This window comes from Mustela erminea, chromosome 12 (genome assembly GCF_009829155.1).
Source record: "Mustela erminea isolate mMusErm1 chromosome 12, mMusErm1.Pri, whole genome shotgun sequence".
Taxonomy (NCBI): domain Eukaryota; kingdom Metazoa; phylum Chordata; class Mammalia; order Carnivora; family Mustelidae; genus Mustela; species Mustela erminea.
The window spans coordinates 90801528-90818359 of record NC_045625.1 but is presented as its reverse complement, the minus strand read 5'-3'; the positions used below and the strand labels follow the sequence as shown (position 1 = coordinate 90818359).

Here is a 16832-nt window from a genome sequence, read left to right as displayed (position 1 = left end):
TATTTATTTACTTTAGAGAAAGCATGAGTGGCAGGGACGGAGGCTCGGGGGGGAGAGGGTCAGCGGCAGAGGGAGAAGCAGACTCCCCACTAAGCAAGGAACCTGATGCAAAACTCAATTCCAGGACCCCGGGATCATGACCTGAGCTGAAGGCAGACGCTTAAGTGACTGAGCCACCCAAGCACCCCTCCACTTTTCACTTTAACCATGAACTCACTCACTGCTCTGGAAGCTTCCTGATGCTGTACAGGTTTTTCCAAGGTGAGAGTACACATGGAAAACAGGGAGGGCATGGTGACCAGAAACAAGAAGAATCCAGCTAGAGAGGAAGCAGGAGTTCCAAGAAGGACAGCACGGCCGTGGGGCTATAGGCTGCAGCTCAGAGAACAGGGCTGAAAGCACTACGAGTGTCCAAAGGAACCATGGACAGATGGGCTCTGTGGCGTTGGCTATGTGGTATATTACAATGACAGTTCTGTAACGCTGTGGGGATTGTTGAAGAGACTTCAAGCTGCAAAGAAATTTAAGCAAACAGAAAAAAAAAATTAAGAGGGGTGCCTGGGTGGGTTAAAGCCTCTGCCTTTGGCTCAGGTCATGATCTCAGGGTCCTGGGATCGAGTCCCACATCGGGCTCTCTGCTCGGCGGGGAGCCTGCTTCCTCCTCTCTCTCCGCCTGCCTCTCTGCCTACCTGTGATCTCTGTCAAATAAATAAATAAAATCTTTAAAAAAAAAAATTAAGAGATCACTAAACTCCAGGAAAAACAAATATGCCAAAAAAAAAAAAAAAAAGAAGAAGAAGAAGAAGAAGAAAGTTATCACGCCGCCTTCCCTGGTTCAGCACGCTCAGATCCAGGAGCAATGCGCCTACTCATATTATTTATGATGGTGAAGGGACAGGGTACCTGCTTTCTGTTCTAAGTCTTTGGTACTACTTGACATTTTCAACAACAATTTTTTTTATTAATTTGATAAAAATAAAATCAAGGTTTTAAAAATATCTGAATTAAACACAGCAAAAATAGTTGCTAAATTTGAGTGTTAGGCACATGGGTGTGTATCATTACTATTCCCTGTACCTATCTGTACCATTCAAGTATGTCATAAAAGGGGAAAAACTGCCATCTTGAATAGACCAGTAAAAACGGAGGCTAACTCTAAGGAAAAACACAAGAAAAATGCTGTGCCACAAAACAGGACTTGCCACCCGTCATTAGGTGTATATAAATTACTATTTTAGTGACCAATTTAATTCCAACATAATTAGATGAAAAACTTAAGTTATTTTAAAATAGAAATTCCTAACATGTGGGACCATATATAAAGAGCATGCAAGCACTCAATCTCCGAGTCCTCACTGATGACCCATGCTCTATGTCGAACACAGAGCCCAGGACAAGGGAGTACCCAGTGATCTGTTTACCACCGCGGCACTTTTAAGGCAGGGCTCCACTTCCTCACCCTCCTCGCAATGAGCACAGTACACGCTCCCTCCCTCGAACCTGGGCTGGCAACACAGCAAGAGCCGGGCCCGTGTGACTCCCAAGGCTTGGAGCTCTGCCATGGGAGCCTCACAGTTGTGCCTGTTGCTCTGGGCCACCTGCTCCGGGGATGCTGTCAGGTCAGCCCAGCTCCCCAGAGGCCCAGAGAGGAGGAGAAAAGTCCCTGGGCTTTCTCTCCGAGCACAGCTGAGCCCTGCTGCACCAACCCACCCAGGCTTCGCACTGCAGGAGAAAAAGAAACCCTTTCGGGTGAATTTTCTTTATTTGTTAAGTGGGCACATGCAGAGGAGTTTAAAAGCAACAGAGCCTTTATCTATGTTAACAGGAAGAATGACTTAAGACAATTTTATAAACAGTACTGATCTGGGGATCAGCAACCCTTCCAAAACAGGATCTATTATCACACAACAGAGGGAAGCAAGCCACGCCACAGTCTCATGTTCAAGCATCAAACAAGGGCCGAGGAGAACTTGCACAGCACCCACTCTGTCTTTAGCTCTACAAAATGTCAAGGAAGGGGCGCCTGGGTGGCTTAGAGGGTTTAGCCTCTTGCCTTCGGCTCAGGTCATGATCCCGGGGTCCTGGGATCGAGCCCTATATCAAGCTCTCTGCTTGGCAGGGGACCTGCTTCCCCTCCCCCTCCGCCTGCCTCCCCGCCTCCCCGCCTGCCTCTCTGCCTGCTTGTGATCTGTGTGTGTGTGTGTGTGTGTGTGTGTGTGTGTGTGAAATAAATAAATAAAACCTTAGGGAGAAAAAAAAAAGAAATGTCAAGGAGAAGAAAATGGAAGATCAGAGGACTGGCTGGGATTAACAGTCTCTGCCTTAAGAGCAACAGCATCTCTTGGTTTAGATCCTTCAGGCACTCACACCTCGGGACGCATCAGTGTAATCTGCTCATTCTTCCTGGTGACAAGGACTCAAGACCAATGAAGAAAACAGGAGTACTGGGGTGCCTGGCTGGCTCAGTAGGTTAAGCCGCTGCCTTCAGCTCGGGTCATAGTCCCAGGGTCCTGGGATCGAGCCCCACGTCGGGCTCTCTGCTCAGCAGAGCCTGCTTCCTCCTCTCTCTCTGCCTGCCTCTGCCTACTTGTGATCTCTGTCTGTCAAATAAATAAATAAAATCTTTAAAAAAAAAAAATGCTGAATTTGGAATGGTGTGCACAGAAAGAACTCTGGAAAATGAATTACTATTTCAAATGACAAACGTGGGAGGTTTCACTGATCACCAAAAATTCTGACAGCAGGGGTGCCTGGGTAGCTCAGTCAGTGAAGCATCTGCCTTGGATCCCAGGATCCTGGGCTCCAACCCCATGTCAGGCTCCCTGCCCTGCACTCAGCGGAGAGTCTGCTTCTCTCTCTCTTCCTCTGCCCCTCCCCACCGCTCATTCCCTCTCTCAGTAAGTTCTTAAAAAAAAAAAAAAAAGAAAAGAAAAGAAAGAAAACAGCAATTTTTGCAATTAACAAAGTAAAATTTCAAATATTTTACTGTAGGGGCGCCTGGGTGGCTCAGTGGGCTAAAGTCTCTGCCTTCGGCTCTGGTCATGATCCCAGGGTCCTGGGATCCGACTCCATATTGGGCTCTCTGCTCAGCAAGAGCTTGCTTCCCCCTCTCTCTCTGCCTGCCTCTCTGCCTACTTGTGATCTCTGTCTGTCAAATAAATAAATAAAATCTTTTATAAATAAATAAAAATTTAAAAATTAAATTTTTTACTGTAAATAGTATAATCAATGATAACAATGCTTTTGTGTAGAACAGGTATAATGTGCCAGGCACCTAGCTGAACCCCAACCTGCAAGCTCATTTATTCCTAATAGTCTCAGCACACCCGTTTAGGTGATAAAAACCAAGGCTCGAGAAGATGTGTGGTGTGCTCGTATCTATGTGGTCTACGTGGCTGAGACAGCCAGGACCTGACAGAACACTCGCAGACGGATTACGCATCAGTGTCCTCTCTGGCCCAAAGTAATCTTAAGGACAAATGCTGAACAGTGAAATCAGTATTTTCTTTACAAAAGAGGAGCTAAAATAAAAAAGAGATAAGAGGTACTTAAACATCTTAATCCCTGTGGCTCTTCTACAATTCCAAACACTACCTTAACCAATATAAGAAATAGTTCTAAATCAAACAGCAACCATTTCTGTAGAATTCCTAGTTTTACCAGCATAACTCTCAGGTTCATCTATCGAAGAATCTTAAAATGTTACGACAGACTTTTTCAACATTTAAATGTATTCCTGAATGGAGAGGAACTGAAGTCCTAAAGTAAATACCACTAACTTATTTCACAGTGTCGCCTGTAAGACTAACCTCTTCTAGCTGCACTGCCCGCATCCCACAAAAGAAAGAATTAATTTCTCTTAAATATGTTTCATTTCTATCCATTTCATTCCAATAAGGTTCCCTCAAATACACATACGAAAAGCTTTTCTCCTTAAAAATCACTATAAATACCCCAAATCTCACAAGCTCTAGTCCAATCACTTTCACTTCTGTCAAAAAGAAACGGCCCATCTTTCCTTTCTTATCATCCCATCAGACAGGTGTCTACAATTCACTTGCTAATTTAGGGGACAGCTGCAACCTGTTAGAAGGTGAAAGGCCCCAGAAAAAATACGAACATGGTCTCTGCCTTTCAAAGAAGGAAGCTGTTCTCCCCATGTATGTGTCCGGAGTAGGGGAATGCACAGGGCTTTAAGAACAGCAAACCTACACGAAGGTACTCCTGGCTTTCGGCAACGTTTCACACTCACTACAGAGCGCCAGGACCGCACGGCCTACCTGCATCCGCTCTGGACCGCTGGCCAGGGGTCTTCCCGAATGGGGTCTTCATTCATCTGTATTTAAGTGAGCAGCACAGCTGCTGGACTAGGGTGAAAATTGAATACTCTCCGATTTCAAACTTTTCACAGAATCTCAATGTTCCTATTAATCCATCATCCAAGTGCCTCTTTTACAAGTTCAGCAGAAACATGTGGACTCATAAGGACTCTGTAAGACAGGGAAGTAACAGTTTGTTACTAAAACATCGCAAGACCAAAAGTACCGTCACGTAGGATTTTAAACAGTGCTTTGCCCAGAAGCCATTAGCCTTAGTTTCTCAGACCTGGGCGCCGAGGGCAGCAGCGCCTCCCAGAGGCCGCGCAGAACACCACGCTGCATCCGCCTCCTTCACCCAACCCGGGGGGGCTGCCACCAGCAGTCAAGGGCGGACAACGGGGTGTCTGTGAGGACGGTCCCTGCCATGGCCCATCTCCTGGACAGGACACGGGGGCCCAGCCCACAGGGGAGGAGGGGTACCAGCATGGGAACCAAGTTCAGGTCAGAACCTCGGCTGGGCATCGGTCAGCAGCCAGCAGCCAGAGCAAGAGAAAGGAACAGCGCCAGGTAAGAGTGAGGGGCCCTGTGCACTCCCAAGCTTCCAGAAACTGAGCAAAAGATCAGCGAAGCCGTTTACCCTTTCAGCCAAACTGGACTCCAGTTTCAGCCCATGCAGTAATACACAGGTGGAGACAGGGTCTCACAAAACATGAAAATGCTGCAAATCTCACTGAAGCCGAGGACTGCTCTGGGCTGGGTATACTCGGGTTTCATGCAACCACAGGTGTTAAGAAGTGAAGGCAGTGCTGAATTAATTTTCTTGAGACAAAAATGTAACAAAACAGAATGATTAAAAAGCTGTTGGGGAGAGAAGAATCCATTTAACCAATAAAAATTCTTAAGTATACAAAACTTTTTATTATTCAAGGAAGATAGACTTAAAAATGACCAAATCTTAGAATTCATGTGTTCAGTGAGTATATCCCCCATCTGAGGCTCAGAAAGGAGGGGGCAGTACACACCTCAGCCAGGAGCAGCGCGTCTTCTGGACACAGCTCTTCCCCCGCGAGGTCCCAGCGCTCTGCGGCCTTACCGCCCGAGGCCTGAGGAGCCCACGACAAGGCTGACATGTGGCTGCCACCCACCTCCCACGTCCACGACAGCCACGTGAGCGGCGCTCCTCGCTCCTGCTCAGAGCCAGCACCCCCCGCAACCCACCCATGGGACTCCCTTCCTTGCAGGGTCCTGCCTTCCAGAACGCAGAACGCCACAGGGCCCCCCACGCACATACAGCTCCACACCCTGCCGCCCACACAGCCACGCAGCCACAGCACGGCCTGACATCGGGCCTCCAGCCGCCTGAGGACCCCGTGGCCGCGCTCCTCCTCGGCACCACCATTCTCCCCGTTCTTGGCTACGAGCCTCTGCAAGTTGCCCTCAGGTCTCCAGCACCCTCCTTTCCAGCCACGTGCTCCCCACCCCACCACGGACTCCAGGGTCACAGTCGGCACCATCTCAGCGGCGCGGACTAGCACCCCCGGACTCCTCGTTCCAAGCCCCGCGTCCCTCACGCGGCCACTCCCACCCACACTTTCCTGCTGCGACCGCTACCTCCCTCTGTGGCCGCACCACTGTGCCACGGCCCGTGGCCTCCCTCGAGGACTAACTGCCCTCCTAACTGCTCCGACTCCTCGGACATCAACCACAACAGCTACTCCCTTGGTGTTCTCCATTTTCTTACCCTTCCTGTCCTGTCACCTTCATGGCAAAACCCTGACCCAGCTCCCTGCCTCGGCGCACAGCTTTCGCCATGAGGCAGGGTCAAGCTGTTCAGAGCCCGCCTCGCGCGAGCACGCCCAGCGGTCCCCCCTCGGGCAGGCACAGGGGACAGCCCCGCACACGAGAGGCCGGCCCACCCTCGGTCGCCGGGCGGACAGCGCCCTCCACGCTCCCCGCGCGCCCCGGCCCGAGCGTCCCCAGCAGCGCTCGACGGGAGAACACCCCGCGATCCTGCTGCTCTGCACAGAGCGACCCTGCAGACTGACGGACAGGTTACTCTGCACGAGAACCAACGTCCTCGGCCTCCCGAACTAAACACCAAGAACGCGGCCTCCAGGCGCTGCTTCCCGCTGCACAGGGCGGGTTGCTCGGACGAACGGGTCACACCTGCTCTACTTGGACCCAGCGCCAGGCCCGCGCAGAAGGAAGAGCTGCGGTGCGGGAAGGCGGCCCCATCTTCGGAATAATCCAGAAACTCGCTGTTCCAGATGCAGCTGATACTCCAACTGCCTAATCGCACCCTGACCCTGAGAGTCCAGAGAGGGGACGCCTCGGTGCTGACGGGCGCCTGGCGGTGCTCTTCCCGCAGCTGCCATGGAATGCTCTGGAAACTTCCCAGAACAAATCTCACTCTTTCCACAGGAAAGAGGAAAACTTAATTTGTTCCGAAAAAGGAAAAAAAAAAAAAAAAAAAAACCTTTTTAAACATACCTTTAAGTTACTCTATTAAGTGGCTTTCTGTCAACAAGACAAAGCAAAGATAATTTTTTTTTTTTAATTTTAAACGCTGAAATTGTAAAATCTTATTCCTAGGAGAATAGGGAATTACAAAAGCTTTTTTCAAGTAGTATGGAAAATGCTGTCATGGACCATAAAAAGGCAGTCCTAGGTTTGGAGAGGCCAACGGATGTGGCCACAAGGTGAAAAGGGCCACACGTGCCAGCCCCCCGGGGCGCCATCGCTCACACAGCATTGCCAGAAACGCTGCCATCAGGCCTCTGGACCTCATCCCCAGTTTACAGTGAGCACAGGTGACAGGGGAGCCACATGAAAGTGTCCACAAGGCTAACAGGCCCCACTCTGCGGACATCCATGTACAGCTCTGGCCGGAGACTACAGGAGCCCCGGGTGCGCTGTCCTGGGGGGAAGCTACCCGACACTCAAGACGAGTGGAGAAACTCAAACACTGTGGCCTTACCACTGGCCCCTCACACACACTTGTGAAGCTGGGGTGGTACACCCAAATATGGTCCTTCTCAGGAAACACGGACACTTCTAGAGGCAGACTGCCAGAAGGCCTGCAAGTAAATTTCAAATGGTTCAGGAAAGAAAATGAAATACACACACGAAAACTGCGAACTACTACTTCTTAAATCTAAGTGAGGGCGTGCTCATGTTACCCTTGGAACTCTTGTTTCAATTTGAAGTTTTTCACAATAAAAAGTTGGGGAAGAAAAGATCCTGGATTCTCCTTTGCTAAATCCATCTTCACTGAACACCGCCAACTATCCAGGCTTGCAATTCCGCTAAACGATCTTTAAAATATGTCATTAATTTAGTATTCCAACTTGATATTCTCCTCCATAGTAATCTTAAAGGGGACAAGATTCTCACAAACAGTGTCACAGAAAAGCACTGTCCAAAAGCACACACTGTGCGTCACACGCTGCACCCCATGGGGCTGCTCCAGGCCTCACGGCCACCAGGAGGCACATACAGGGACCACACCGCAGCACGAAAGCTACAGCAGCCCGCACAGCACAGGCAGACGGCAAGGAGCACTGCCGAGACAATGTCCTCACTAACCGCAAACTCGGAGATTGTGTCCGTAAAGGAAGAGCGCGCCACAGAACTCAATGCCGCTCTATCCTATGTCAAGAAAGCATAAAAAATGAGTGCTTCCCCATTTCAAATATAGAAGAAGTAAAAAACACAAAGTAGAACTACATATCAAAGTATCTGCAGCCAGCTGTTATCATCAAACAGTGCTATTTATAAAAAGGAAATAAAGCTCCAAAACTGTTCAAGCAAAGATGGCACGTCCCAAGAGGTCTGGGCCTCCGGACGATCACCAGAAAGCAGAGAGCACTAACGGCCGAAACACATGCAGCATGAGCTGAAGCCCGGGCTGCCCCGAGCTGTCTAAAGGCTGTTGTCACAGAGGACCCGGCACGGGTGGGAGGAACGCGTATGGCCACGAACACAGGAAACCACTACCCAGCGAAACTCTGAACAGGACCTAAATACTAGATAGTAGAGTTTTAAGGAAATATTATATTATATAAGGAAATATTATAGTTATAAGGAAAAATATCCCTACCGTAAAAAGCGTCATACTCCCTGCATTTTACGGCAAGCTTTCAAATGGCTCAACAAAAAACTGTCAGTGCCGCGAAGTATTAGTGAATGGCTCTCAGGGGAGGGCAGACGATAGAAAGCTAGCTCCACATTTTCTGTGCATAGAAAATTTCATTTAAAAAGTCTCGGGGGGGCGCCTGGGTGGCTCAGTGGGTTAAGCCTCTGCCTTCGGCTCAGGTCATGATCTCAGGGTCCTGGGATCGAGTCCCGCATCGGGCTCTCTGCTCAGCGGGGAGCCTGCTTCCTCCTTCTCTCTGCCTGCCTCTCTGCCCACCTGTGATCTGTCTGTCAAATAAATTAAAAAAAAAAAAAAAAAAAACTTTAAAAAAAAAGTCTCAGGGGGAAAATAAATAAATAAATAGATAATGAATAAAGTCTCAGGGGGAGGGGCGCCTGGGTGGCTCAGTGGGTTAAGCCTCTACCTTTGGCTCGGGTCATGGTCTCGGGGTCCTGGGATCGAGTCCCGCATCGGGCTCCCTGCTCTGCAGGAAACCTGCTTCCCTCTTCTCTCTGTCTGCCTCTCTGCCTACTTGTGATCTCTGTCTGTTAAATAAACAAATAAAATCTTAAAAATAATAATAATAATATGAAATTAAATGAAACGAAACAAAAAACAAAAAGTAAAATGTCTCAGGAAGGGGCGCCTGGGCAGTTCAGTGGGTTGAGCTGTCTGACTCGGGTTCAGCTTAGGTCACCATCTCTGGGTCGTGTCTGGCTCTGAGCTGGGTTTGGAGCCTGCCTGGGATTCTCTTATATTCCCCCACCCAATGCCCCCACTCACCTGTGCGTGTGCACACACACACTCTCTCTAAAATAAATAAATAAAATCTCATTTTAAAAAAAAGTCTGGGGTAAAAAAGAGCAGAGGGAGGAGAAAAGGCAGGACTGGACCGGTTGACAACACAGGTTTACTGTAGGTGCTCAAAGGTCTGTGACTTATTTTCTAAGATGTGACTTTTTTAAATGGATTAAAAAAAAAAAAAACAGTAAATGGGGCACCTGGGTGGTTCAGTCGGTTAAACGTCTGCCTTTGGCTCAAGTCATGATGCCAGAGTCCTGGGATCAAGCCCCGCATCAGGCTCCCTGCTCAGTGGGGAGCCTGCTTCTCCCTCTGCCTCTCCCCCTGCTTGTGCTCTGTCAAATAAAAAAATTTAAAAATTTAATATTTTTAAAAATTAAAAAATAAAAAAAATTTTTAAATTAAAAAGCAAGGGGCGCCTGGGTGGCTCAGAGGGCTAAAGCCTCTGCCTTCAGCTCAGGTCATGATCTCAGGGTCCTGGGATCGAGCCCCAAATCGGGCTCTCTGCTCAGCGGGGAGCCTGCTTCTCCCTCTCTCTCTGCCTGCCTCTCTGCCTACTTGTGATCTCTGTCAAATAAATAAATAAAATCTTTAAAAATTTAAAAAGCCATCATTTAAGTATCTTAAAATATAAAATTTAAATGATGCTTATATTAATATCAAGTTGCATTTAACATACTAATAAAGAAGCCAATGTACCATTAAATTTAGTTTGTTTTACAACCATTAAATATAACTGATTTCTACCCTGATCCCTTCTACTTTATGTACTGTATTCAGAAACACTACAAGAAGGCGTGCGTCCACAGGGTTCAGCAGACTGCCGAGAGGACCATAACCACTGGCCACAAGCAACTCTGAAACGTTTCCAGGCCACCTGCAGTCACCATGTAAAGAACACACACCTCCTGGGAGGGAGGGACTCATCACTGAGAACAGCCTCCTGAAAGCCAGAAAATCAAAATGAAATCTAAAAGAATACCCCAGGGACGCCTGGGTGGCTCAGTGGGTTAAAGCCTCTGCCTTTGGCTCAGGTCATGATCCCAGGGTCCTGGAACTGAGCCGCACATCGGGCTCTCTGCTCAGCGGGGAGCCTGCATCCCTCTCTCTCTGCCTACTTGTGATCTCTGTCAAATAAATAAATAAAATCTTTAAAAAAAAAAAAAACCAACAAGAACTATCAGAAACCAAGATTTCTTACAGAAATGGGACGCCTGGGTGGCTCAGTCTGTTAAATGCCTGCCTTTGGCTCAGGTCACAACCCCAGGATCCTGGGATCGAGTCCCACATCAGGCTCCTTGCTTGGCGGGGGGCCTGCTTCTTCCTCTGCCTGCTTGTGCACTCTCTCTCTCTAACAAATAAATAAAATCTTTAAAAATAAAATAAAATTTAAGAAAAAAAAAAAAAGATTTCTTACAGAAATGGCTACCTCCAGGTCAGGTACAGCACACACAGGAGGAGCCAGGAAGACATCCCCAGAAGGATGTCAGAAAGATAGGGGGTTCTCTTAACCATTTTCTTAAGTTCCGTACATGACTGAAAACTTCCATGACAAGATCTTGAACACGCACACTTAGAAGGCGTCGAAGGACGTAATGGGAGCACTCACAGGGGCAGGATTCAGGGAGGTAAACCCCACGTCACGGAGAGCAAGGGGTGGCTGAAAGGCTGACGGCTCTGCTAGGAGCTGAGGACCAGAGCCCCAGGGCTCTCGGGGAGCATCAGAGCAAGGAGAGGGCTGTGAACCCAGGCTGCTCTATCCCTAACTCGGAGCTGCCCACTCCCTCAGACGCCTGGCACAAGCAAGCATAAATGCTCCCCAGGAATACCATCCCAGACTCTGCATTATTTCAAACAATTTTAAAAACGTAATCTACTGCATAAGCACACACGTGCACACACACAAACTGGCCTACAGAGACAAAAATTCACAGAAACAACAAATAAGAATGGAAGAAGCAGGCCAGAGTTGCTAGGTATTTGCAGCTGCAAAACCATACTCTAATGTATGCTGGGGGAGAAATAAATAGAAATATAAATTAGTAAACGAAAAATAAAACCGCTGTCAGCGTCATACTCCAAAGGATAAGACCTAATGGAGAAACTGGTAGAAACTTTCGTTAAAATCAAGGTCGACAAAAAGCCTTGATGCTTCCCTGAGCAGACAGAACCAGTTCAGTCATGCAGGCAAAACTCATTCAGCTCATTGTCTGAGACCGCCTTAACCTGGGTCGTCCCTCCCTTGTGCCTCTGGAAATGCAAGCAAAAGCTGGGCTGCTTCCCAAGGCTGGTGTGAGGCAACCACTGACCAGCTCCCTATCCCACGTAAGAACACTAGCACCATGACCAAACCTGGGAAGATGACACAGTCACCGACGTCTCCCAGAGGAGCTGCTTTATGACCCCGCACCGCTGAGCCTCTCTCCATGCTGAGTCGAGGGCTCCCAGTTTGCAAACTGGTTTCCGAGTGTGCGCGCGATAAACTTTTGCAGACTGTTACTTCACTGACCCACTGGTCTTACTTTGGCTATTTTGAGCCTTTGACAGTTCACAGTGTCAAGCAACAGTGGAATGCAAACAAGACTCCCAGTGACTCTGGGGCCAGAGAAAACAGGTGCTGGTGCCCTCAGAGCCCACTGAGCTCTCCGCTTTCTCCCCAAACCTGCAATTTTAAGGTAAGTCTCTCTGGGTTCTGAGCCCTCCAACCTTCTTGTGCACACTGGCTTTCTGTCCCTGCTTTGCTCTCTGGTTTCCCTTTGTTGAAACTTCTGGTCACCCATCCTGTTCAAAGGGGGAGACACAGGGTTCCCAGTGATTTGGAACAGCTGTTAGAAACTAAGGCCCTGGGCGCCTGGGTGGCTCAGTGGGTTAAGCCGCTGCCTTCGGCTCAGGTCATGATCTCAGGGTCCTGGGATCGAGTCCCGCATCGGGCTCTTTGCTCAGCAGGGAGCCTGCTTCCCTCTCTCTCTCTCTGCCTGCCTCTCCATCTACTTGTGATTTCTCTCTGTCAAATAAATAAATAAAATCTTTAAAAAAAAAAAAAAAAAGAAACTAAGGCCCTCAGAGTTAAGGTGTTTCAGGGAATCCAAAGGCGAAGAGGTCCTGGAACCGGGCTCTTGTGCCTTTCTCCAAGAAGAGGTCAACTTCTGGACAACCAGAAACTGTAATGGCCATTGTGGGGGGAGCTTTCTTTAGCTCAGCCCACGATAAGGGGCACCTGGAGAAGAGGATCCCCAACCTCTCAGAGACCACAATGGAGTGCAGAAGCTTCCAAAACACAAAAATGACTTCAAAAACAGCTCTAAAAGGATCCTTACAGAATGCAAATTAAAAAATTTTCAGTAAAATCTTTGGCCACCTGAGAAAGAAACCTTAACGTACTCCATGTGCCAAGAACCCTATTAGGAGCCAACTACTCTTGAGTTTTGTATCTGAGACATGACTAAAATTTTTTGAAACAGAAGCTGTAAGATCTCCATGTCTATCTTCAGGTCTGTGATGCCTACGTCCGTGCTGCAGATGTGATTACCTCCTCTGACCGCTATTGCCAGAATTAATTTTAAAGGCTCTATTCAACTGGCTTAAAGAAAATCAGACATTTATATAAATTAAGTACACTCTCTGAAACACTGTACTAATCCAAACATTCTTCAAGTTCATTTAATCTGGGAAAATCTCTAATAAAAGCTAGTTTAAGTTTCTTGGTTTAACAAAAACAGGCATGTCTTCAGAGTTCCCAATAATGAACATGATGTAAACAGGAAACTCTCCTACCCAGGTTTACAGATCGAGTAAGCTCATAGTGTCTCTAGGTTACAGAATGTATCAACAAGAAAACAGTTAAGATGATGGTTAATTATTTAATGTCTAATCCAAGCCTCCTTGTTAGAAATAGGCCATTTAAATAAATATAAATAAGAACAAAGTTTCTACTGTTAAACTAACCGATGTTCACTGAGTATTTAAATCATTTCCACATTAGATAAACATTAAAGGCTAAGCCTGCTTATCTAATTCCTGACTTTTTAATTTTTACAGGGAAAAAATATTTGACTGTTAATAAATGTGCTTTATGTCAGACTGAAATTTTTTTAATTTATTTGTTTGATATTGAAAGAGAGAGAGAAAGCACAAACGGGGAGGAGCAGAGGGAGAAGCAGGTTCCTTGCTAAGCAGGGAGCCTCATGTGGGGCTTGATCCCAAGACCCTGAGATCACGACCTGAGCTGAAGGGAGATGTTTAACCAACTGTGCCATCCAAACACCCCGAAAAAAATTTTATATGAAGCAGAATACACTAGGAATTTTATTTTATTTTTTTAAAGATTTTATTTATTTATTGGACAGACAGAGATCACAAGTAGACAGAGAGGCAGGCAGAGAGAGAGGAGGAAGCAGGCTCCCTGCTGAGCAGAGGGCCTGATGCGGGGCTCGAACCCAGGACCCTGAGATCATGACCTGAGCCGAAGGCAGAGGCTTTAACCCACTGAGCCACCCAGGCGCCCCTACACTAGGAATTTTAGAACAGACGTATCAGTCTGCTAATCTACTAGAGGATGCTAACATACGACAGAGTGCTCACAACGCCCGCCTCCTGGTTTTCCCTGGAAAGCAAAGTTAAGATCTGTTAAAAGCTGGAAAAGGGGAGTGAAAAGTGCACCAGAGAAAGCATGAGAACACTAGAGCAGCGGCACAAATTAACTCCACACAACCGTGCGCAGACAAGGCCCGAGGCCGCCGGGCTCCCTAGAGCTCCCTAGAGCTCCCTACCACTGCAAACTACTTCACTCTTCTCAAGCTGTGTTTACAGACCCTTAGTGAGTTGTGATAAACATTTATTTAAATAGGAAATACAGGTGCACCTGGGTGGCTCAGTCAGTTGACCACCCAACTCTTGGTTTCAGCTCAGGTCATGAACTCAAGGTCCTGGGATCGAGCCCCGGGCCGGGTTCCACACTCACCGCCGAGTCTGCCTGAGACTCTCTCCTCCGTCTCTCCTCCCTCTGCCCTCCCCACACTCACACACGCTCTAATAGGAAATACTCACATTACCTGTAGCTACCTATATACGTAAATGGATAATACCTATATTCAATGTGTCCATAACTTACAAAGAATTTATTATACATTTATCTATGGAGAAATAAAAGAATTTCAAAAATGCCAAGAGAGCGCGCATAATTTCAAAAATGCCAAGAGAGCGCGCATGGCATACACTGAAAACAGGAAATACATGTCAGTTGATTAGGCTTTTATTTTAGTTACTTACACGGTTATATAAATATTTGTAGTATGTGCTGGGCCAAAATATACATTGTATTTTTTGCTGTGGAATGATCCCACATGTTTGAAAGCCACTGCTTTGATACCAGAGTATACTGAGCAACAAAAGGTCTACGAGCCAGCTGGAAAGACCAATACAAAACCAGCTCTCTGTCCGTCCTGCACACACACAGCGACAGCCCCCACGCCACGCCGTGCGCACTCTCCAACAGGCTCACAGGTTCTCGCGTTGTTTTCCGTTTTGCAGGCAGGCAACAATCTGTACTTAAAAGAACTCCTATTTCTTGTAACTACAATTCAGTCTTGAACAACACTGGGGCTGGGACTGCCAGCACTGTCAAGAAATCCACACAGAACTTGTGACTCCCCAACACCTTAACCAGTAATTGCTACTGTTGACTGGAAGCCTAGGCTATCATGAAAAGAGTTGGTTAATACATTCTGTATGTTACAGGTATCATATGCTATACTCTCACAATCAAGTAGGCCAGGGGGAAAAGCCCTTAAGAAAATATATTTTTATAGTATTGTCCTGTATTATTTACTGAAAAACGCCTGCCCATGAGGGGGCCCGTGCAGTCCACAGTCCTTGTTTAGGGGCCCGGAACTTTGCACGGCTGCGAGTGCCAGGGCAGCTCACTGGTAGTCACGGCTCGGCTGTCAGTTTAGAGGCTGCTGACCCACCTTCCTCATCTTGGTTCTTCCTCTGCTGAGGGAGACAGTCCTCACCTGTCCTGTTCCCACCTGTCCTATCACGCCCACTCCAGCAGAGCCAAGTCAGGAGAAGCCTCCAGACCTTCTCATACTGTCCTCGCCAAAAGGCACTTGGCTCATGTAAACTATGTACCAGGAATGTACACTCATTCCGTGTAATACACAAACACTACTGCTATCCTGTAACAGGGAACCCGTGATTACTCTCTAACAACTGCCGTGCCGATTTATTTTCTAGGTAGAGTCTTAAGTTTCATAAATTGTGAGCATCTCAACTGATAAGGGTGCAACTGTCAGCAGAAAGTATTTATCTGTTTACTTATCTTTGTGATTTTCATTCCTTAACCCTCTTTACCTGCTCCCCCCATCTGCCTGCCCCCCGCCCCTCTGGTGACCAGCACTGTGTTCTCTGTGCTAAGAGTCTGTTTCTTGGTTTGCGTGTGCGTTTACGTGTCTTTTTCCCCTTTGCTCGTTTAACTTCTACATATTAGTGAATTCGTATGGTGTTTATCTTTCTCTAACTTATTTCACTTAGCATAATACCCTCTAGCTCTATCCGCATCACTGCAATGGGAAGATTTCATTCTTCTATGAATGACTAACGTTCCACAGTCTGTATACACCACCCCTCCTTTTTCATGCACCTACTGATAAACGCTTGGGCTGCTGCCATCAGCTGGCTACCGCTGATAATGCTGCCGTAAACACTGGGGTGCACGGCCCCCTTTGGATTAGTACTTCTGTATTCTTCAGGTAAATACCCCATAGTGCAACTGCTGGATCGTAAGACAGTTCTGTTTCTGAGGAACCTCCATGCTGTTCTCTAGAGTAGCTGAACCAGCTTGCACTCCCACCAACAGTGAGAGACGATGCCCCTTTCTTCACATCCTCACCAACACTTCCTGTTGCCTGTGTTTCTTACTTTAATCATTCTGACTGGTGTGAGGAGATACTTCATTGTAGTTCTGACTGCATGTCCTTGATGATGAGTGATACTGGGCATCTTTTCATGTCTGTAGAACACACGGATGTCTTCTTAGGGGAAATGTGGTTCTTGTCTTCTGACCAATTTTTAATTGGATTATTTGTTACTTTGGTTACTTTCTATCACTTCTTTACGTATTTTGGATACTAACCCTTTACTAGATGTGTCATTTGCAAACATCTTCTCCCACTCCATAGGCTGCGGCTTTCTTGACGGTCTCCTTTACCGTGCAGAAGCTTTTTATGTTGATGGAGTTTACTTTTGCTTTTGTTTCCATTGCCTCCAGAGACTTATCCAGAAAAAGGCTAAGGCTGATGTCAGAAAGATCACTGCCTACATTCTCTTCAAAGGTTTTTGTGGTTTCAGATCTCACCTTCGGGTCTCTCATCCATTCTGACTTTATCTATATGGTGAAAGAAAGTGATCTCGTTTTATTCTTTTCTATGTTGCTGTCCACTTGACCAAACATCATTTGTTGAGAAGACTTCTTCCCACTGTATATTCATTCCTCTTATGTCAAAATTTAATTGACCTGGGTTAAGCCTCTGCCTTCAGCCCAGGTCATGATCCTGGAGTCCTGGGATGGAGCCCCACAT

General features: G+C 47.2%; 1 protein-coding gene across 5 annotated transcripts in view; it reads right to left on the bottom strand.

Moving 5' to 3' along the window:
* The window catches only part of SPIN1 (spindlin 1), a 77460-nt gene that overhangs the window by 33657 nt on the left and 26971 nt on the right, over window positions 1–16832 (bottom strand). For 3 of the 5 annotated variants that reach the window (XM_032308653.1, XM_032308652.1, XM_032308656.1), the window contains exons 2-3: window positions 4957–5138; window positions 4281–4490 (exon numbers count right to left, since the gene is read on the bottom strand). In XM_032308653.1, coding sequence (XP_032164544.1) covers window positions 4281–4332 — 52 coding nt within the window. In that variant the 5' untranslated portion in view covers window positions 4333–4490; window positions 4957–5138. Of the gene's footprint in view, window positions 1–4280; window positions 4491–4956; window positions 5139–5341; window positions 6773–16832 lie in introns of those variants that run through there. The other 2 variants (XM_032308654.1, XM_032308655.1) reach the window with 2 other exon arrangements.